This window comes from Pogona vitticeps, chromosome 3 (assembly GCF_051106095.1).
Source record: "Pogona vitticeps strain Pit_001003342236 chromosome 3, PviZW2.1, whole genome shotgun sequence".
NCBI lineage: Eukaryota > Metazoa > Chordata > Lepidosauria > Squamata > Agamidae > Pogona > Pogona vitticeps.
The window spans coordinates 124,404,794-124,427,352 of NC_135785.1; the positions used below are offsets into that span (position 1 = coordinate 124,404,794).

Here is a 22,559-nt window from a genome sequence, read left to right on the forward strand (position 1 = left end):
CCAGATGTTTCTTCAACTGACTCTTCTTGAAAGATTCTGCAGTCAGAACTTTCAAGCAAACAACACACTGTGGCTTCATTATTCCATTGTCATCAATTTGGGTAAACCATAATCCAGAAATTCCTCCTGATATATTTTTTTTCCTAATTGATGTCATCTGAAGGGTAAAAAAGACAGTGATTGGAAAAGTTGTAACCCTGGCTGCCAGGCTATGCACCAAACAAGCAGGATATCTAATCAGTATCAAGTGGGCCTGAGAAAGCATGGCTAACAACAAGGCCAGTGGAGGTGATGCCATTCCAGTTGAATTATTTAAAATCTTAAAAGATGACGCTGTTAAGGTGCTACACTCAATATGCCAGCAAGTTTGGAAAACTCAGCAGTGGCCAGAGGACTGGAAAATATCAGTCTTCATCCCATTCCCAAAGAAGGGCAGTGCCAAATAATGCTCCAACTACCATACAATTGCTCTCATTTCACATGCTAGCAAGGTTATGCTCAAAATCCTCCAAGGCAGGCTACAGCAGGATGTGGACTGAGAACTCCCAGAAGTGCAAGCTGGATTTTGAAGGTGCAGAGGAACTAGAGACCAAATTGCTAACATGTGCTGGATTATGGAGAAAGCCAGAGAGTTCCATAAAAATATCTACTTCTCCTTCATTGACTACACAAAAGCATGCCCCATGGGGATCTTGAAACCCACCACTCCATTATTCGTCCATTATTGGAGGAATCAAGATGGGTTGGCCCCAGCCCCATCTTTGCTGTTCTTACACAAGCAAGCAAAGACTTTTTTTCTTCAGCAAACCTTCCCTCAGTAACTACCCTGTATCCCTGAAAATAAGACCTAACCTGAAAATAAGCCCTAGTATGATTTTTCAGGATGCTCATAAGCCTTACCCCAAAAATAAGTTTGTTATGTGAAACCACACCCTTCCCCAGGGACTCATTGTGCAGCAACCGGGATTGATTCCGTCTCTGGGCCAGCTAGATCCATACTTCCCCCTCCCCGTACCACCTCAACAACTAAGTGCATTCCCGAAATGAGACAGAAACCATCTGGTCCTGCGGCGGAAGGGGTTTGAGGCCAGTTCGTCTTGGGGCCCTTAACACCAACATCATCAACACTACCATCACTCTCCCTTCCCTGTAGGAGTCACAAGAAATTCAGGCATGGAATTTGGAGTTTGGAATGTAATGGCGATGTTCTAGAAGAAGATGACATGACTGTATTTGAATAAATGTAGACTGTTGTACATGAAAAAAAAACATTGCCAGAAAATAAGCCCTAATGCGTTTTTGGAGCAAGAACTAGCTCAACTCACCTGGTGGACTTTCATTCCACATCTTGCTGTCAGCCGTCCCTTCTGCCCACTCCAACTCACCATCCAAGTTACGACAGACACCAGCCCTACAGGCTGGGGTGCTCAATGTGGCAGACACAGGATCCATATGCTGTGGTGAAAGACAGAATGGTCATTGCACATCAACCACCTCGAATTGCTTGCCATCATCAAAGCTTTCTGTGCATTCCAGTCTCTCATAGTGGGCCAAGGGGTTCAAGTTGCTGCAGACAACACGATTACCCTCTACTACAGGCTTGTCCAACCTGCGGCCCAAGGGCCGCATGCAGCCCAGGTCAGCTTGTAATGTGGCCCAGTGCAATTTTTTATTTTTAAAGAAATTCCAAAATTTCAAGTTACACTGCCGGTACTTGCGGACGGAATGTGGCCGGGGCATGTCACAACAGTAGAGGGGGTGAGAGGAAAGGAAGGAAGGAGTGGGAGGGGAGGGGACAGGGGGGATGCGTGACTGCATTGCACTGTCCCCGTCAATAGGCAGACCCCCTCCCGGCCCCATAAAGCCGCCAGAGTCAAAGCTGGCAGCCTCTGCTAAGATCGCAGCTGCTGGTAAGTGCGCTTGGAGCGGGGCTGCAGAGGAAGGCTAGGGCTGCCCCCCCATGCGGCCCAAACCAAATGTATGTGCGTCCCAAACCAAATTTTCATCTTCTAATGTGGCCCAGGGAAGGTGAAAGGTTGGACACCCCTGCTCTACTATATCAACAAACAAGGAGGCACTCATTCGCTTTTTCTCCTCTACCTTGCAGTTCAACTCTGGGAATGGTGCTACACTCACCATGTGTTTCCTGTTGCAGTCCATGTTGCAACCAAAGACAATGACATAGCAGATCACTTGCACCCACAAGTGGGTCCTTGATGATGCTGTTTTTCTCCATCTTTGTTATCGCTGGGAGACTCCCACAATAGATGTCTTCACCATGGAACATAACACAAAGTGTGACACTGTTCCCGAGCGGGAAAAAGCACAAATTTTCTGTGTCCTGGAATATCCATGCCTTGGATCCGTATTTTTGCAAAACATCTAGGATTTTTATGCTTCAGTACATGGCATGGATGACATCCATTATTTGACAGTGGTATGGTATAAATACCAGGCAAAAATCTTATAGGTCCATGTGGATCTGTACTTGGATCAATGTTTTTCTGTTATCATAGAACCGGGGAAGTGATCTGTGATTTCTGCAGTTCATCCTGTGTGCACAGGTGAAACATATGATTGTATGGTGATTTCAGAAGGATCATGTGTCCAAATCCTATGGATACATAAAGATCCATAACTTGGATCCATGCTATTGTATCATGCTTTTCTCCAGAAATCAGTATCTATGCATTCTGTTGACATGAGACTCATGATTTGGCATTTTGTCAATAAGGGTGATATAAAAGAATCTCATGGATCCATGAAAAAGCATTCCTATTAACCACATTTTACTATTTATCTTCTTCTCAGATATCCTGAGACTGTGATGCTTGCCCAAGGGTAAGGGGGCTGGCACAAGTAGAATGCAAGAATTATTTCTGTGGTGTTATTTGTGGGAATAGATATACCCTATGACTTTATGATGGTCTGGGGATGATTCTACAATAAAATCATTGTAGATCCATGAGAATTTGTGCCTCAGATCCATACTTTTGCACCTCTATAAAGCTATGTGCCGATGGATCCATGGTTCCTGTGGTAGTCTATGAGCACAGATCAGGCTGATGGTTGTTCAGTGGTTTGGGGATGATCCTGCCGAAAGATCATGTGGATCCATGAGGATCTGTGATTTGGATGGATGTTTTTGTGGAACTGCAAAGCCCACATGTGTGGGAACCAATAATTTCTGTGTTTCAGTCTGTGGCCAGAGATGGGGTTATGATTGGCCAGTGGTCTCTGATTGTGCAGAAAATTCAGGTGAATCCATGAGGATCCATGGCTCCAATCCATGTTCTTGTGTTACTACATAGCCATGCACTGACAGACCCATGATTTCTGTCAGTGGGCACTGATGGGGGCCTATGACTGGGCAGTGTTTTAAAGAGGATCCTTTGTAAAAATCAGGTGGATCCATTGCTTCGACTCATGTTTTTGCCCTACTGCAGAGCCCTGTGCTGACCCATGCCTTCCGTGGTGTAATCTGTGGGCACAGAAGGGGCCTATGATTGGACAATGGTTTCAAGAGGATCCTATGTAAAAATCAAATGGATCCGTGGCTTGGACCCAGGATTATGTGCCACTGCAAAGTCATGTGCCAAAGGACCCATGGCTTCTGTGTTGTGGTCTATGGCCAGAAATACAGTTTCTGAAATGACAGAGGTTTAGAGGATTCCATTTTAAAGTCACACAAAATCAAGTGGAGCCATGCCTCGGATCTGTTTTTGTGCCACTGAAAAGCCATACTCCAAAAACCCACAATTTCTGTGGTGTAATCTGTGGCCATAGACGGGGATCTATGATTTGACAGCGAATTGACAACAATTCCATGTAAAAATCATATGAAATCACAAGGATCCGTTCTTTGATTTCATGGGGCGGCTTTTTACCCAAAACCAGAGTTAATGCAGCGTTTCTTGGTAGGTTGGCCACTAGAGGGAGTAAAAAGATAGACGAAAGCTTTGGTCCCATCCAAGAGTGTTAAATTTCTTAAACTGCAGTACAGTACGTTCTTGAATTAATACTGCTTCCAGCCGGGCCAAGCTACTGAAATATCTCATTGACTTCCTCTTCCAAGCAAACTGATTTTGCGAACAGATCTTGTGCTCCTCTGATATGCATGCAAACGTGCTTCCTTTATAAACCCCAACCCCACCCCCTTTTCTTCTCAAGGCTCTCCCGTTGTTTTCGCTATAACGGAACGAGAGGGCGAGGCACCAGCTACCCCATTGCCTGCCACGGGAGCGGGCACTGCTCGCAAGAGAGCGAGTCTGTTTCCTCTCAGGGGAGGAAGACAAGGTCCCGCGCTCGTTTCATCGCCCGTCCTTCTACCGACGGCACAAACCCCTCCCCCCCTTCTTCAGGCGCAGAAACTACCGGGAGGGGGGGCCGTCGAAGCGCGTGCGTCGCTGCGCTGACGGAGAGAGGCCGGGCTACTTCCCTGACATCTTTTGGGCGCGCGGATCGACGGGCGCTTCTTATTCACGTCATCCGCTCCGCGTCGCAGCGGACTGAAACAAAATCTTCGCGCTCTAGAAGTTTCTTGAGGTTGACGTTATGGCGGAAGCAGCGGCCGGGCCTGGACCGGCACGGTGAGCGAGGGATTCTTCCCACCCACCCCCTCCCCTTTCGACGAAGCCCTCGCTGCTGCCCTTTCTCTCACACCATCGCGCTCCTGTGCTTTTCTCTTCCAGGTTGGCGGAGGAAGAGGTTGAGAAAGACCCCGCGGCGGCGGTGCAGGTGAGGGGCGGGGACGGGGGACGGGGGACGGGGGGGGAGCGGCCAGGTCGTGTCGGCGACCGTTGTGCAGGTTCGGGGCGCGCGCGCGGGGGGGGGGTCGTGGCCTCGCCGATCAGGAGGAGCAGGAGCCGAAAAACCAGGGAAGCCAATCCTGGCGAGCCGGCGCCCTGCAGCTTTAAAGCGGGCGCTTCAGTTTTGGCAGTCTTTTTAAGTGTTCGGCTCTCAGCGTTTAGGACGTAGTGCGTGGTGCTTGGGAACTCGCTTTCCAAGAGCACCTGCCCCTTTTCCTGCCGCTCTTGACCTGGAAAGGCTGGCTGGGAGGGAGGGAGGGATGCACAAACGTACAAACGCTCTCGATGTTCTGGCCTCCTATAGATCTCCCTTCAGGTGGGTGACCTAAACAATACTATAGGTAGCTGCATGGTAACATGGTATAAACAACACATGGCAAAAGTTTTATTTTCTACCTATTTCTGATATGAAATTTGTATTTTTAACAGTTGCAGCACAAAGAGCTATACCCAAATACGTTTTTTCTTGATTGCTCTTTTATGAGTTCATCTGGTTTTGCCCCATGTACATCACTTGGTACTTTGAAGTCTGGGTGCAGGATCTTTTTGTAGGTTTTTTTTATGGCCTACTTGCCCAGTCCTGTTATTTTGAATAAATTACTGGAATTGTTGTTGCATTTCTGATCTGCTCTGTTAGTTTTTGCAATGGTTCATGCATGCTTCTCTTGCTTTTTTGCTTCGTTCTCTTTGCATTTTTAATCTGTTCCATTTGTTTTCTGTGCTTTTGCAATGGTTCATGCATGCTTCTCTTGCTTTTTTGCTTTGTGCTCTTTGCATTTCTAATCTTCTTCGTTTGTTTTCTCTGCTTTTGCAGTGGTTTGTGTATGCAAATCAGAGAAGTTTTTGCAAGGATCTGTGCTGGCTTGGTTTAAAATGTGTTGGTTTAGCATGTGTTTTAGACACCAAACTCTCTCCCTCCCCCATTGTCTTCTCTCTCTTTTTGTCTCCCTCCTTTCCTGCCCTTTTTTTAACCCAAGTCATTTTACGTTAAAAAAAATCTCCCCCTAATGGTGGAGGACCGATTAACCGATTTTGCAGTAGTTCCTATGGGAACTAATGCTTTGACTTCCAAACCGTGCCTTGACATAAGAACAAAAAACAGCTGGAACGGATTAATCGGGTTTCATTGTATTCCTATGGGAAATGCTGCTTTGACTTATGAACATTTTGACTTACCAACACCATTCCATTACACATTAAGTTCGTAAGTCAAGGCACTACTGTATATATTGTGGAGGCAGAATACAGTGGTGTCCTGCTTGACGACGATAATGCATTCCGTTAAAATCGCTCTTAAGCGAAATCTTCGTCAAGTGAAAGTAAAAACCCCATTGAAATGCATTGAAAACTGGTCAGTGCGTTCCAGTGGGGGAAATACCTACTCATCCAGCGAAGATCCTCCATAGGGAAAGCCATTTTGCATCACTCTCTTCCGGAAGTAGGTCCGGAAAACAGCGGGGAACCATTTTGAATACCCGACAATCAGCTGTTTTTAATCGTTGTAATGCGAAGAAACGTTCACGAAGCAGGGAACTGATCGATGTAAAATGAAAAAAACCCATTGAAACCATTGTTTTGCGATTGCTATAGCGATTGCAAAAAACTCATCGTCAAGCGATTTTGACGTCTGACGGGGTAATTGTCAAGCAGGGCACCACTGTATCTACAAAGAGGCCTCCCTTGAGTCCCTTGAGCATTTAAGGCTTTAAAACTGAAACTAACACCTTGAATTGGGCCTGGCAGCTACTTTGTAGCAAGTGATGTTTTCCCATAGAAATTGTTATGTGACAAGCCAACCATAATTTTGCAATAGCTGAAGGTTCTGAATCATTTTTAGAGCAAACATTTTGATGCAGCAGTCACCAGGACTTAAATGGCAGGGTTCAGGTCTCTTTTGGCAGCTGTATCTGAGACAGTATCGGAAGCAGATAAGCAAACCTAGCCAGAGTTTCTACCTGGCTAGGTTGAGAACAGTGTTAGGTCTGATAAATCATATGGAATGTATGCTGTGGCCCTATGATTCAGATAGTTCAGGCGGCCCCAGCAGTGTGGTGCAGCCTGGCTTGTGAGTCATAGGGCCTCAGCAACCATCTTGTTAAGGCCATTTTAAATCTGACTGGGTTTTATAACAGTTTTCATAATAATTTATTCTATGTGTATAATAAAATAAATAAAAAGGGTGGAGCTAAGGGAAACTTTTTGGCAGGGAGAGTGTTAAAGAAAATAATAAAAACAAGTTATATATAAAGTCATGTGAAAAAGAAAGTACGTCCTCTTTGAATTCTATAGTTTACATATCAGGACATAATAAAGATAATCTGGTCCTTAGGTTTGAAAATTAGGTAAATGATGAACAACAATACAAGGCATGCAAGGGAAGGGAGAAGATAGCCAAGGGGACAGAATGAGTAAGCAAGAAAGCAGAAGAGGGAGAGAATAGTACATGGAATCGGAAAGGGTAAACAAGATGGTGGAAGGGAGGGTGAAATTGAGGGATGAATCTTGCCTGGGAATCAAATTCCTATTTTAATGGGAAAGTAGGTTTCTACCTGTGATGGCTTGCTTTAAAGCCATTGGAAACAACTGATGGTGTGATCAGACAGTGAAAAAGGATCATATTTGACTGTCTCAGAAGCAGTGCTTTGTTGGGAGCCATCTCCCTTAAAGTAACCATTCTGTCTGTGTGGGAATTGCTCCAGCCCACTCCCCAGGAAGAGTTGTCCTGCTACTAGATCAAAAAGGTCCAATTTGAACACAGATAAAGATTGGGCTGGTTTGCTATCTCCTGTGCGTTGTGTGACTGCAAAGGAAATAGCTTGCACTGGGCTGTACCACACAGTCCAAAATGTGCGCTAGTTCCCCATCAAATTTAGACTGTTAAGTTGTGAGTGTGGTAGGTCTGCATACTAGTCATACATATTTATGTACAGTAATTGCCATTGCTGTCACACACATTTAAAAATGCCCATTCTTTCAGAACCAGAAGTTGACTTCTGGTCACTGCTAGTTTCACTTCCCTGGACCCGTGCATTCTGGTGTAAGGTAACAACAACCATGTGTGAGCCGCAAGGCGAGGGGGTAGAAGCTGCATACTAGTCATACATATTTATGTACAGTAGTTGCCATTGCTGTGCTACCATGGTCTGAGGGTTCAAATATGGCATCTCCTGGTTTCAACATAGACACTGGAGTCTCTTGTTGTGCGAAATCAAACCTGGGCTTTATTAGAACATTAAACATCAAGTCCTTTGTCTCTAAGTCAACTCTAACATTGTCTCTCACTGCTAATGGGTCCCACGAGGACATCCAAACATCTTTATTGAACGGGTTATATTCTAACTCATTCTAGAGTCCTTTGGTAAAAGGATTACTGCCATCCAAGTCCAAAGTGTCAGTCCCTAGTTCTAATAACGGTATGGTCTCCTCGTCTCTCTGCTCTGGATCGAAGGGGTCCTCATCTCCTTGTAAGGGAGCCCATGGTCCGACAGGAACCCTCTCCACCGGGCTTCCTCCAGTCTCCATGCTCGTCTCTCTGTCCTCTCTTTCCACAGCTTCCTTCTCTTCTTCTAATCTCCAAAGCCACTCACGTGCCTCTGATTCCCCCCAATATGAGGGTCATGGAGGCACACTTCTCCTTCTCCTATACTGTAGTCTGCCTCCTCCCTGGGAACCCGGACCTTTTCACACTTTCCAGTCCAGGGATCTTCCACCCATATTAACTCCCAACCCCTGGGTATCTCATCCCTCACTCCTTTTATATCCCCTATTCCCGCCTCCACGGTGGTTGTGCCCCTTTCTTCTTTTTTTGCCATTGCCCTCTCAGTTTGAGTGGCTACTGTCATTTTAGACAACTCCTGTTCTAGTTCACGGGTGTCCACTCCCCGTTGTATTGTCTCAATGGGTTATGCAAGCGGTCTATTTGTGCCTCCTGTTCTTTCCTGATGGAGGACGACACTTGGGCGAGGGCTTCTACCCCCTCGCCTTGCGGCTCACACATGGTTGTTCTTACCTTACACCAGAATGCACGGGTCCAGGGAAGTGAAACTAGCAGTGACCAGAAGTCAACTTCTGGTTCTGAAAGAATGGGCATTTTTTTAATGTGTGTGACCCATTTGAAGGTGAGGCCAGTGGTGCCCCGCAAGACGATTGCCTTGCGGGATGAAAAAATTGCAGGACAATTGGGTCTGGTGAGGATTTTGGTGTCTCACAAGACGATTTTAACTATGGCCCTATTTCGCAAGATGAAGCCCCGGGAGTCTTCTGAAAGTGGTGCTTTGCTGGTGAGGTGGTGGGGTGTGTGTGCTCTTCTCCTCTCCCGTGCCCTCCCCTCCTCACAGCTGATCAGTGTGGGGTGTCAGAGGCTTCTCTGGGCTTTACCAGCAGGTAAACAGGCAGTGGAAATGCAGTGGGGAAGCCTCTGAAGCGGCGCTTTGCTGAGGTGGGGTGGGGTGGTGGCAAGGGCAGGCCCGCTACCCCCCGTGCCACCCCCGTGGCAAAGTGCCACTTTCAGAAGCCTCCCAGGGCTTGTTCAGCAGTGGAACCCCCCCCCGGGAAGCTTCTCAAAGCCATGCTTTGCCGGTGGGGTGGGGTGGGGGCAGTGCAGGGGGCCTGCCCCGCCCCTGCCCCCGCCCCGGCAAAACGCAGCTTTCAGAGGCTTCCCCAGTGCATTTCCACTGCCTGTTTACCCTCTGGGCAAGCCTGGGGAAGCTTCTAAGATCCAACGCCGATCAGCTGTGAGGCAGGGGAGGGTCTGGAGCGGAGAAGAGCAGAAAAGGTCTGTTGGCTCTCTGCTGGGTGCCGGCTCTGAGCTGCTTGGTGCTCTTTCCTGCTGTTCTGAGGTAAGTGATTTTTTTTTTTTTTTGGATTTTATTCCCCATAGGAACACATTAATTAAATTTCAATGTATTCCTATGGAAAACCATGCCTCGCAAGACATTTTCGCTCGACGTCATTATTGTTTCTTCAGGAGCCACAATTTACTTCTTCCCCCACTCCCCTGGGTAAATGTGTTGGGAGCGGAGCTGCTTGATGTGGTTGTCGGGTTACCAAGACAGACTGGGAAGCAAGCATGTAGCCCAAGGCTGTGCTCTCCTTACATGCTATCCTGATGTCATATCGCTCACTTACAGTCTAGTTCCTCTTGTCTCTTCTTGCAAGTGTGTCACTAGACATTAGAGGTTATGACTTACCTCTCCCCAAAACAAATCTTCCAACAGCAAAGGCAGTTTTGCTGGTTTGGGTGCCACAATAAACCTTAGATGGTAAGTAGGTAGTTTTTTTTTTTTAGAAGTCCCTGGTCATGTTTGATCATGGCTGATTGGAATACAGTGGTGCCTCACTTAGCGATGTTAATCCGTGCAGCAAAAATCGCTGCTAACCAAAAACATCGCTAAGCGATTTTAAAAAGCCCATGGGAATGCATTGAAACCCCTTCAATGCGTTCCTGTGGGCAAAAAACTCACCTTTAAGCGAAAATCCTCCATACAGTGGCCATTTTCGTTGCCTGGTATGCGAGGAATCCGTCCCAAAACACAGCGGTCGGCCATGTTTTTTTTTCTGGCAGCCATTTTGGAACCGCCGATCAGCTGTAGGAAAAAGATTGCTATGCGATAATCAGTAAGCGAAACAGCTTACTGATCATCGCAAAGCGATTTTTTCCTATTTAAAACATCGCAATGTGATCGCTTTTTCGATCGCAAATTCTTCGTCACTAAGCGGTTTCATCGTTAAACGGGATGCTCGTTAAGTGAGGCACCACTGGATGCAAACCAGGGTAGTATATATTATGTTTTTTGTAGAAGGCTGTTATACAGCACAGACGTGGAAGATAAGGCAAATGGCAATGATGGAAATGGGTGATTTGTCTGTGCAGAACTGTGAGTGTATATCTTTCTGTAGCCTTAATGCAGAGGAATTCTGTTAAGCATACATTAGATCTTTGGGGTTGAAAAAAAATCTCTATTATGACTGATCGAGTGACCATTTTAATTTGTGTAATGAAATGCATGCACATATGCTTTGATGGTTGATAAATGTTCTCTTAACTATTTTCTGAAAATGCCACTTTTCTGCCTGTAGCTTCCAGACTCTGTTCATTCCTATTCAAGGCTTTGAGGATTTTATATTAGTTTTGGGTGGCTGTTCCAAGGACTGGAGATTTTTGCTTCCAGTGTAATTCGTCTTAAAGCAAAATTGTACTAATTGATGTTGATTGATTTGTCAGGCAAGACATTTCACTATGGGCTACACAGGGATTTATTGAAAATGTCAAGTTTTTGTGTTTTCACTTGCAGAAACTGTCAGCAGCAATAGAACAGGAGCCAAGTGATGCAGAATATTATTGTCAGCGAGCATATGCTTACATTCTTCTACAAAATTACCATGGTAACATATTTGATTTGATGCGTTTATAATTTAATGTCTTTAAAAGTAGTGTTAATGATGGTCTGAGCCTTAATTCTTTTATAAAGAACAAGGAAAAACTATTCTATACAGAAAGATAAAGAAAAAAATCCTATAGACTGAGAAAGACATTATCTGATTTTTAAAAAATGTTTTTTTAAAAATTTGTGTAGCCAGTTGCAAAATACAAACTGACTTCTTGATGAATATAAACCTGTTGGCGCCTATGTTGTTGCACCTATGACAATGTACATCAGCAGTAGGATTCTGATCATTATTTCACTGCACCTATGTTCTTTTTGATTGTTAAAAAATATCACATATGTGTCCAGCTAGTCCAGAAATTTTGTTTTGCGCAAGTGTAGTAATGCCATTATTTTATTTTAATTTTTTGCAGGTGCCATTGCAGACACAAAGAAGGCACTAGCACTAGATCCTAATAATGCTGTAGCCTTTCTTAGACAAGGGTAAGTGACTATTTGCTAACAAGTGACTTGTTTTCCTGAAAATAAGACAGAGTCTTATATTAATTTTTGCTCCAAAAACGCATTAGGGCTTATTTTCAGGGGATGTTTTATTTTTTTCATGTACAACAATTAGTATTTATTCAAATACATAAATGGAGTAGGGCTTATATTGCAAGCATCCTGAAAAATCATACCATGGCTTATTTTTAGGTTAGGTCTTATTTTCGGGAAAACGGTAGTTATCTACAGTTGGATTTAGTTCTGCCCTTTTTACCCATTATTACTCCTCCAGTATTAGAAAAATAGAAGGAGCTTCTTCACTTTGAGAATTCAGTTCTTTTGCCTGTACTTAATGTAGAATATTTAGATATTAAAGAGTTTTCTTCCTTGGTCCGTGGAACCTGGAGGGAGGAAGAGGAAGCTTTTAATCCCCCCAGAATGTCCACAGCTTGGCCACTGTTGATGATGTCACACAGGCTATGCCATGTAGCTTGAGAAACCGGATTCTTGCTTTTGTGTTACCGGCAGAGATCTCATTTGGCCCTCCTTTTGATGCTCACAGTATCAGGACTGTTTTTCATGATGCCCTAAACAGAGTGACATTGTGTGTAGATACAGTATTTGGTCAGCTTTATTAGGACATTCATAGCATTCCTCTTTGCCTCTAAAAATACGAACATCGAAGCAGGCAGTGTCTGTTGCATTTGAAAATCTACTGGGACATATAGAGGTGTTTGTTTGCCATGGAAACTGATAGTATGCCCCCCAATACATTGACCCACTTAAGATAAGGTAAAATGGGTTGTAGGCCAAGAACACCCTGAAAGAATAAGCACTGGCTTATCAAAGATGGCAGTGAAGTTCATTAGATTTGACTGTGTAAATTGTAGTGATTAATTGTGAATCAGTTATTTCATCTTATAATGTTAAAGAAATGCTCATATTCAACTTAAAGTATAAAATAAGTCAATACTGCCATGTTTGTTGGATAAGTTGAATGTTTTAGAAGGCAATATTGTCATGCTGTCTTTGTATACCAGGATTGGTGAATATCATCTGAAAAACTATGCATCTGCACTGACATGTCTCAGGGAGGGACAAAAACTCAACAGTAAGTATAAAAATGTATGTATAGGCCAAATGCTATTTGAAGTAGAATCAGGAATGTTAAGGGTTGCCACCTCAGATATTGCTTGCTTAGCAGTTGCAGTTTTTCCATTCTGCTTGATTTGCAGGAATATCTAAATCTTTCTAGCTAGGTAGCACTAGGGTGATTTCATGTCAACCCTAGGCTTCCTTCTGCTGCCACCTCAGCTGCTCTGTGCCTGTTCTCCTTTTCTTGCAGATAGCAGGACAAATAATGTTAGACCAGTGAGATCCTATTCAGGTGCAGGTACCAAAAGGAGACACTATCACTCCTCTAGTACTAGATGAATAAATAAAACTGCTTCACTGTGAAAATCCAGTTCTTCCAGCTGTATTTAGAGAGAACATTTATTCTAGATACATGATGGGGTTATGGTGCAGGGAGAGGGATGGAATTCTGTGTTGGGAATTGAATGTCGTTGATTTATGTCAAGGATTGTCTCCCACATTCTTCATCAAGTGCTACTTTCCCAGCCATTTCTGTGCCCCCTTCCATAGGACCCTGGTTGCTGCTGTTGAGTTATTTTAAATCTGTTGCCCTACCATCAAGTTTTACCAATGCAGCAAATTTCTTCTTTGTGGCCTCTGTGAATGCACACAAATGGGTCGTTCTGCACCTGCTCTGAATGTCTCAGAAGATTCTGGAGCTAAAAGTAACAATTTAGTGGGGCGTTCCCCCTCCCCCCGTGGAGCACATGCTCTGCCTAGCCAAGATTCCCTCAGTTCCTTTTCTCTGTTGAGCTGATCGGACTTACGGAAGAATAGAGCGTTTTGTCTTGAGCTATTGCTACTGCTTATTCAATGCTTCCTCTTCTAAGTAACAACTAAATTGATACCTTCTCATTTCCAATCAACGAATCAGAGTTCCCCTTGTTATATTTTGCCTTTCCCGCCTTTTGATTTCCTGCCCCCCCTCCCATTCTTCAACTGTTTTTCCCTCTGGTTTCCATCTCTTTATGGCCTCACCAGCCCTGTTTAAGCATTGTGTTGGCTGTTCCAACAAAATACCGCTTTCTGGCAGCCACAAGCATTGCTTATTCTGCTTGGGCGAACAGCACCCCACTCATTCTTGTGCAGCCTGTAAGAAGTTAACTAAACCTGCACTGAGACTCAGACTCCAGAAGCTCAGGTCATACCTTTGGGAGAGATCCTTGAATCCCCCGTCAGCTTCTATTACCAGACTTGTCGGTAGAGCGGCATTCAAACTCAGCCTGCTCTCGACCCAATGACTCCGTCTCCATGATCTAAGGAGACTGCTGGGAAGGCCAAACCAGCAGCCAAGCAAAAATCAACATCGATATTGAAAACACCATCTCGAGCTCATGAACTGACTTAGAAAATTAACGACAAATGGGTTACAAAAAAGACAAAGCGAGCCAAACCAGTTCATATTGAGCCCCCTCAGGCGACTACCTTCACCAATCCTAGAGTAATCATCATGGTTCTACTTCGGAGAGAGAGGAGTCACAACCAACAGGCTCTGATCTTGACAGAAAGCCAATCTCCTCATGTTGGCCTTTCAATGGCTGAATCACTATCCAGCCAGGCCTCGGTCTATTCTAGCCCTGCATCAGGGTGGGCAGATGAGATTCAGTTGTCTGGTTCGGAATCTTCACACCACTCCCCACAGAAACATTGGTAGAAGTGGAAACATATTTCATCTCCAGGGTTTATGCCTCCATATGGAGATTATTTTCATTATCCCATGTATCTGTGATAATCATCACTTTGACATTGATAAAAGATTCCATTACGGTGATCCCTATCTGATGCAGGTGCACTATGACCACCCTCACTTCGAGGAGCCGAAACATGTTCGATACGCTTCTCTATGTCGACATGAATACATTCCATCACCGCCTTCGTCTCCACGACACCAACACCAGACTAAAAAATCAACGAGAGCTCCTTCTGCACCCCCTAAATCGACTCTAAAGCGTTCCAGCTCTACATCCCATACTGAACACTCCAAGAAATCTAGCCATTCTTCGAAACATCAACAGCCTGTTCAGTCTACGACAACATCCTCAGGTCCTCACCCACCAACAGATGGTCTATCACCCAGACCTCCTGTCATTGAATCTGACAGACTGGAGGATACTCCCGCCTTGAAACGAGTCTTGGATCGAGCTCGAAAGCCTTCAACTCAGTTCCTATATGCCAATAAATGGAAAGCCTTTCTTAATTATACTGAATCAAATAACTTGCCTGCTATACCTGTTTCCCTGAAGACATTGCTACATCTCTTTGATTTTGAACTTTCTCATTCTACTTTAAAAGTCTATATTTCAGCCATTGTTGCCCATCAACTGGATAATTCGAAATCAGCTAAACTTTTATCTCACCCTATGATTAAAAAATTCCTTAAGGGACTTAATAACATTCGTCCACCACGCCAATGTATTATACCGCAATGGTCATTACAAATGCTCCTCAGTGCTCTTATGCGTCCACCATTCAAACCAATGGTCTCTTCAAATCTTAAGTTACTGTCTCTGAGAACTTCCTTTCTAGTGGCTATCACATCTGCTAAAAGAGCCAGTGAACTTGCCTCTCTTCGTTCTGATCCACCTTTTATTATTCATTTCCACCCAGATAAAGTGACTCTATATTTTGATGTCTCTTTCCTGCCTAAAATTTTGTCAGAATGTCATCTAAATCAACCAGTCATATTACCATCTTTCTTCCCGTCACCATCAACTCCTTTAGAGCGCATGCTCCACATTCTAGATGTAAGACGCTCTCTTGCATTTTATATTGACAGAACTAAGGCTTTCAGGAAAACTAATATACTTTTTCTATGTTTTTATGGACCTCACAAGGGAGGCCCAGCCTCATCACAATTCATTTCCAGATGGATCGTCCAAACTATTTCTTTAGCATATGAACTACCAGACAAATCACCTCCTGATCATTTGAATGCACACTCCACTAGAGTGCTGTCAACATCTACTGCCTTCCAGCGTGGAATCGCGATACCAAGCATCTGTCTAAATTGTTACTTTTAGCTTTCGAACAGCCCTTTTGCGTGAATTCACAGAGGACCACTAGAAGAACTATGGTTACAGGTAGGTAACCTCTTTATTTCCTCTCTTCCAGCATGATTACTTATCTTCATCCATTAGAATTACAGGTCCTTAAGGAAAAGCTTAAAACCTCAAATTGAAAAAGCATGTGTATACCCATATTCTGTTTTTGCGTCACATAGAAGAGCCTTCAAGACTGTTTAGCATAAAGGGATGATTATGATATTTAATGGTAAATGGTAGATTGCAATAAATTATTTGGGTTTTTATTATGTGTTCTATCTGTTAGGTGCAGATACGTCTTTTACTGTTTGGATTAAAATATGTGAAGAAGCCATAAGTGGTAAGCAGTGTTTTCCTTTTTTGGATTCTTAAAAGCATATGCAGTGTCTTTATCTTGAGAATAGGAGATCTTAGGCCTTAAGTCATAATCCACACTCTTCCTTGCTTTCAATGACAATTGTGAACCTGTCCACAAGGTACTCTGTCAAACAGGATCAGGATTTATATTGGCAAATGAAAATGACTTCCTAGCTAGCATGTTTTTAGGAAATCAGCAATTTAAATCAGAATTTAAATCAGAATTATCTGTTTGTGATTTAAATCATCTGCTGTAGTACCAATGGAAGATTCAGCAGGATGAGCGGCCCTGGGCTTAGATGGGCAGCATACAATTCAAAATGAATGAATTAATGCCTGGCCATAAAGCATAGCTTGTGAAGATATTCCAGTATTTACATATATCACAGTCTGAGGTAAAATTCTGATACAGGGTTTGCCACTGTTCTGTGTTACCTTTGTTCTCAGCCCAAAAGGAGCTACAGGCTTTGTTTTAAGGCGTATGTGTCTGCTGAGTGACTGGCATACTACATTGCCCAGGGTAAAATCTTTAACCTGCTGTCCAAAACTGATTTTGCAGTGCTGCAGCCTTCATTTTGGAACTTGCTTTAAACGCGAGAGTCTGACTTCTATATCTGTCTGTGATTTCTTTTTGCATTTTGTCTTCCTTCTGCACCCTTCATAAGGCCTGTAATGCCCACTCTGCAGGAGTCCTGCAGGAGTTGAAATTTAGTGCCAGTTTGTGAGATTTTAGCAGTCTAATAAAAGTAGTTTCATTGGTTTTACTGTTTTTAAATTTGCAAAGCTGTCCAGAGTAGACCTTTGATTGATTGACAATTGGGAGACAATGGCGGCGTCCAGTTAGCTCCAACAAATGTTACAAATCTGGTAGAGAAGTTGGGAGAGAATTTTTGACAGCCTGTTTTTGTCTAAAAATATATTTTTCTCTTGCAGCAGGATCACAAGATGAAATGGTAAGTTTCTTCCAAATGTATGTACTTTCAGTTTCCTTTAAAAAAATTTATTTTTCCCACAGATTTTTATCCCCCCGGCCCGGGAAATCTGCCTTGGCTGTACAGCTCTAATGGAATAATTTCAACACCTTTGGTGATTCTGCAAAAAAAGAAAAAGAGATTGAGAGAGATGAATTTTGGGAACAGATGTTTAAGGAAAGAAAACAACAAATCTGTTGATTACTAAATCCCCACAAATAGTACTTCTTAACCTTCTCTTAAGGGAGAATGAATCAACACAAACCCTTAATAGGTTGTCTTCTAGTAATTGCAAGACAAACCATATACCATATCTTACCGTGTACACGACCCCCCAGTGTATAAAACGACCCCCTAATTTTGACCCTTGAGGGAGGCGGAGTAGCACTTAATGTGCAAATGCTCCTCCATCTACTGTCACTGCTGTCTCCGCTGCCTGCCCAATTACCTCCTCCAGTGCGACTGTTGACTGCCGGCGCTTACCTCCAGCTCACGTCACTGCCTTGTCCCCTGCCCTAAGGAGATCTTGGGAGGAGGTGATCTGGCAGCAGCAGCAGAAAGAGGCGCCTGAGCGCGCATGAGTGCTTGTTTGCCTCCGCCTCTGCCTCCTCCTGCCTCCACCGCTGGAGGGGACAAGGCGGCGACGTGACCTGGGCCTGTCAGTCCCGGTGGAGGTGGTGATCGGGCAGGCGGGGAAGGCAGCAGCAAGAGGCACCCGAGTGTGTGTGAATGCTCCTTTGCCGCCTCCTGCTGCTGCTGCCTCAGCGCCACTAGAGGGGACAAGCTGTGAGCTCTGGAAGAGACAATTGGACAGCAGCAAGAGGCTCCCGACTGCTTCCTTCCGTGTATAAAACAACACTCAATTTTTCCTCTAATTATTTTAGGAAAATGTCATTTTATACACGGAAAAATGCGGTAGCCAAGGGGTGGAAGAATGTGCAGGGAGGTATCACAGCCAGCAGATAGTGTAGGAAAAAAATGGCCATAAAATGCATACAAATAAAAGGGTAAAACATTTGGATACTTCAACGTACTGGCACCCTTTTATTATTTATTTGAATGGAATGGAGACTTCCCAAAGCATACAGGATTAACTGGTTTCTACACCATACTTGGAATATAACTATAATTTTCCCAGGAAAACCTCATCATAAGATTTTGAATATGACTGTTGCAGGGGATGGGAAAGGGGTTACAGAACTACATTGGTTTATGTATTGATTAATATTAATATTTGCAATGGTAATCTTGTTAATAAAATATCATGATAATTGCATTGAGAGCTAATTTTGTTTATTTCCTATGATTATCCACAAAGCCACTGCTGAATCTTGTGGACTGGTCTGAACTGGGAGCAATAGGGAAAGTGCCAAATAAAGTGGTCTGCTTTAGGAACCTGCTTAGATTGCAGCAGTGAGATACATAGTTGGTAGATGGTTCTACCAACTACAGTGGTGCCTCACATAACGAGCGCCCCGTTTAACAACGAATCCGCATAGTGATTTTTTTGCTATCGCAAAAGTGATCGCATTGCGATGTTCCCTATGGGGAAAGATCACTTTGCGATTTTTCCCCATAGGCCCCTGGCGGGCGCTCCTCCTCCACCGCTTGGAAGCCCTGGCCGGCTCCACCACAGCCGCTCGGAAGTGCTGGCCGGGTGCAGGGCAGCTCCACGCGGCGGCGGCGGCGGGGGGTCCGGATGGCTTCCAGTGCTTCCGAGCCTATCCTAGCCAGTCCAAGCATGGCTGGGATAGGCGGGCGCGGCACGGCTCCAAGGAGGATGGCCAGATCGGCTCCTGCCTTCCTTCCCCACCGGGCACCTCCTCCGCTGCTGCAAGCACAATCGCGGCAGCCCTTTGGGAGGAGCTGGGCTGTGGGGAAGAAAGGCAGAAGCCGATCCGATCTTTCCCCTCCACCATCGGGCACAGCGCTTTCGGATAAGCCTCCCGGTGGGGGAAAAAGACTGGATCGGCTCCTGCCTTTCTGCCCTGCCACCCAGCTGCTCCCAAAGGGCTGCCCCAATGGTGCTTGCAGCAGCGGAGGAGGTGCCCGGTGGGGGAGAAATGCCAGATCAGCTCCTGCTCGGGAGTCCAAGCATGGCTGAGATAGGTGGGTGCAGTGTGGCTCCCGGCGGCGGGGGCAGGGTAGGGGGGTCCGGATGGCTTCCAGGCAAAGCTGTCCCGCGCCTGGTTTCCCAGCCATGCTCGGACTCCCGGGAGTCCGAGCATGGCTGGCATAGGCGGGCGTGGCTCCAAGCGGCAGCAGCGGCATCATAGGGGGGGTCAGATGGCTTCCAGTGCTTCGCCTGGAAGCCATCCAGACCCCCCTACCCTGCTGCCGCTGCCGATGAGAGCCTTCCGAGCTCTCAAAGGTCTTTCTCCAATGTCGGGGGGGGGGAGGAAAGCCCTTTGAGAGCTCGGAAGGCAAATGTTGGCAGTCGGCGGTGCCTTCGGGGTACTTCCAAAGCCACCGCTGACCGACCGCTGACATTTTTCCCCAGCTGAGCGGCGGGGCTTCGAAGCTCCTGCCGCTCAGCTGGGGGAAAATGCCAAAGGCCCCATTTTTGGCCAGCTGATCGGCGGTTCCAAAATGGCCGCTGGTTGTGTTGCCTCGCTTTAGAGGCACCGAAAATGGCCGCCCCTATGGAGGATCTTCGCTCAGCGGTGAATTTTAAGCCCATAGGAACGCATTAATCGTGTTTTGATGCGTTTCTATGGGCTTTTTTGTTCCGTTTAGCGATGTTTCTGGATAATGACGATTAATCCAGAACGGATTAATGTCGCTATGCGGGGCACCACTGTAGTCATTTCTGTGTTCCCCATTCCTAAGCTCAGACAGATAAGTGTAGGAAATGGTGCATTACAACCTAGTCTAGTTTGTGGCTGGATCATGTCCATAGTTTAAAATGTGCCAGGTTCAAATGACCTAATTGCTGACTTAAAAATCTAAACGCTACATATGTGGCATTTTTATGTGGCTGTCTTACTGAAGTCTGTTGGGCTTTGCTGTGCAAAAATGGCAATTGAATAACCACTCTGAAGGTCTCTGGATTTTTGTGATCTGAAAATATGATACTCTGTATCTGACTGTCTTTCTTTTTATTATAATGAATGACACTTGGATTTGGCAGCACCAGTCACGATCGTCTAAGATCAAGTAAGATTTTTTTTGGTGATGTGTGATATTTATGTAATAGTTTGGGTAACAATGTGTGGAGCACTTCATACAATTTCAGTAACTGGCCCTTGTTTCTTATATTCTAGCTAGTAAATTTTATATTGTCAACTCTATTGCAGTTGTCTAATTAAATTTTATTTTTAAAAAATGATTCTACCTATCCTTGTTTCTTCCTTTTATGGAAATCATGCCCTGAACATGTGCATTCCTACTTCTTTGTGTCTCTCTTGAAGTCCATTTACAGTGGTGCCTCGCATAGCGAGGTTAATCCGTTCCGGATTAACCTTCGCTATGCTGAAGCATCGTTAAACGGTACAGAAAAGCCCATGTTTAATGCGTTCCAAATGGGCCAAATACTCACCGTTTAACGAAGCTTCGTAATGGCCGGCAGCCATTTTCGCGCCCTCGCCTCGCTTAACGAGGGCGCGAAAACGCTGCGGGCGGCCATTTTAGGCCATTTCCCGGCTTCCGGCGGCCATTTTGGCCGCCGAACAGCTGATCGGCGGGGGTCGTTTTGCGAAGATCGGTAAGCGAAACGCTTACCGGTCTTCGCAAAGCGAATTTTTCCCTATGGGAAAAACGTTGTGCGATCGCTATGCGATTTAATCGTTATACGGTGCACTCGTTAAGCGAGGCACCACTGTATTCTGTAATGTCTTTGGTATATTCCCTTCATCCGTCTTTTCAACTTGTAACCATATGGACTCATTTGTTTAAAATCTCTTCCTTCTACTTTGTTCATTATATGTCTTAAGATTGTAACCCTCTGGAACAGGGATACTTCGGTTATTTTGTCTGTAGGTTTTGAGGTGACAGGTAAGAACAGCACTGTATAATCAATATTTTTATTTATACATACATACCCCGCCCATCTAGACTGAAGTCTACTCTGGGTGGCTAACAATAATAGATAGAATAAGAACAACATAATAATAATATTTTAAAAAAACCTAGTAATAATATTGTTCAAGATGGGAAAAATAATCAGGTGATGACAGGAGGTAAAGCCTGCCTAAATAGCCAGGTCTTAAGTTTGCTCTTAAAAACACCCAGTGAGGGAGCCAGACTGTTCAAAGGTGAGGGGCCACTGCCGAGAAAGCCCGGTTTCTTGTTATTTCTCTCCAGGCCTCCCTTGGCATCAGGCCTCTGAGCCTCCCTTCCTGGCTAGAATGAGTGATTCAGGTAGATCTAAGTGGGACGAGGTGTTCCGCTAGATATCGAGGTCCTAAACCGTTTACGGCTTTATATGTCATCATTAACACTTTGAAATCAATGCGGAAACGAATGGGCAGCCAATGCAAGGCAGCCAGAGTGGGGGAAATATGCTGATATTTTCTCACCCCAGTGAGAAGTCTGGCCACTGCATTCTGCACCATTTGAAACTTCTGCATCAATCTCAAAGGTAGCCTCATGCACAGCGCATTACGGTAGTCTAATATTGAGATTACAAGTGCATGAAAAAGAGTGGTGAGGGACGCAGCTGGGCAATCCGCTAGAGATGGAAATAGGCAGAGTGGACCACTGATGCTACCTGGGTTTCCATGGTTAGCACCGGATCCAGATGGACTTCCAAGCTGTTCAATTATTTGAACATTCCTGTAAGACAATCAGTGTAGGTTGTGATTGTCTGTCCACAAATAGCGGATGAAACAAAGACACCTTAACATTACTCAGAATAATATTGAATTTTTTTTCTATATTGAAGTTTTAAAAGTTGAACTGTCTATTTAAAAGTAAGCAGCTTGACTTGTATTTATAGCAAATAATTCTAGATAGCATACGAGGGAAATTGCCCTATGTGTTTAAAAATATACATGTGATTAAAACCAAGAGTTAAACCTACATAAATGACTTGTGGTTTTTCCAAGTTGATCTACTTCCTGATTAGTTTGCATGAAACCTTGGGCTTTGCAGTGGATTCTGGTGCACATACTGTAACTGTTCATTGTTCAGGGTATGATTTTAGATGGGAAACTGTTGACTTGTTTGACTTAAAATTCACAATGGCTTCTTGCTGCAACACTAAGTTGTTTGGCTTTATGGCTGAACCAGCTGAGTTCACAAGCTCTGTGCTGCAGTATAATAAAGGACAACTTAAAACTTAATATGTAAAGAATGTTTGTTTCATGTGCAAATTCAAATGTTTGAAACGGGAAAGAACATTAAAATATGGAAGTCGAATCTGAGTTCTAGTTTTCATCC

At 44.6% G+C, this 22,559-nt stretch overlaps 1 protein-coding gene across 3 annotated transcripts in view; it reads left to right on the top strand.

Moving 5' to 3' along the window:
* Positions 1-4,439: 4,439 nt before the first annotated feature.
* Positions 4,440-22,559, top strand: part of SUGT1 (SGT1 assembly cochaperone of MIS12 kinetochore complex) — a 28,252-nt gene continuing 10,132 nt past the window's right edge. For 2 of the 3 annotated variants that reach the window (XM_072994759.2, XM_072994761.2), the window contains exons 1-8: positions 4,440-4,589; positions 4,692-4,737; positions 11,102-11,192; positions 11,608-11,677; positions 12,718-12,788; positions 16,139-16,192; positions 17,143-17,162; positions 20,311-20,336. In XM_072994759.2, coding sequence (XP_072850860.1) covers positions 4,555-4,589; positions 4,692-4,737; positions 11,102-11,192; positions 11,608-11,677; positions 12,718-12,788; positions 16,139-16,192; positions 17,143-17,162; positions 20,311-20,336 — 413 coding nt within the window. In that variant the 5' untranslated portion in view covers positions 4,440-4,554. The remainder of the gene's footprint in view (positions 4,590-4,691; positions 4,738-11,101; positions 11,193-11,607; positions 11,678-12,717; positions 12,789-16,138; positions 16,193-17,142; positions 17,163-20,310; positions 20,337-22,559) is intronic. The other variant, XM_072994760.2, reaches the window with a different exon arrangement.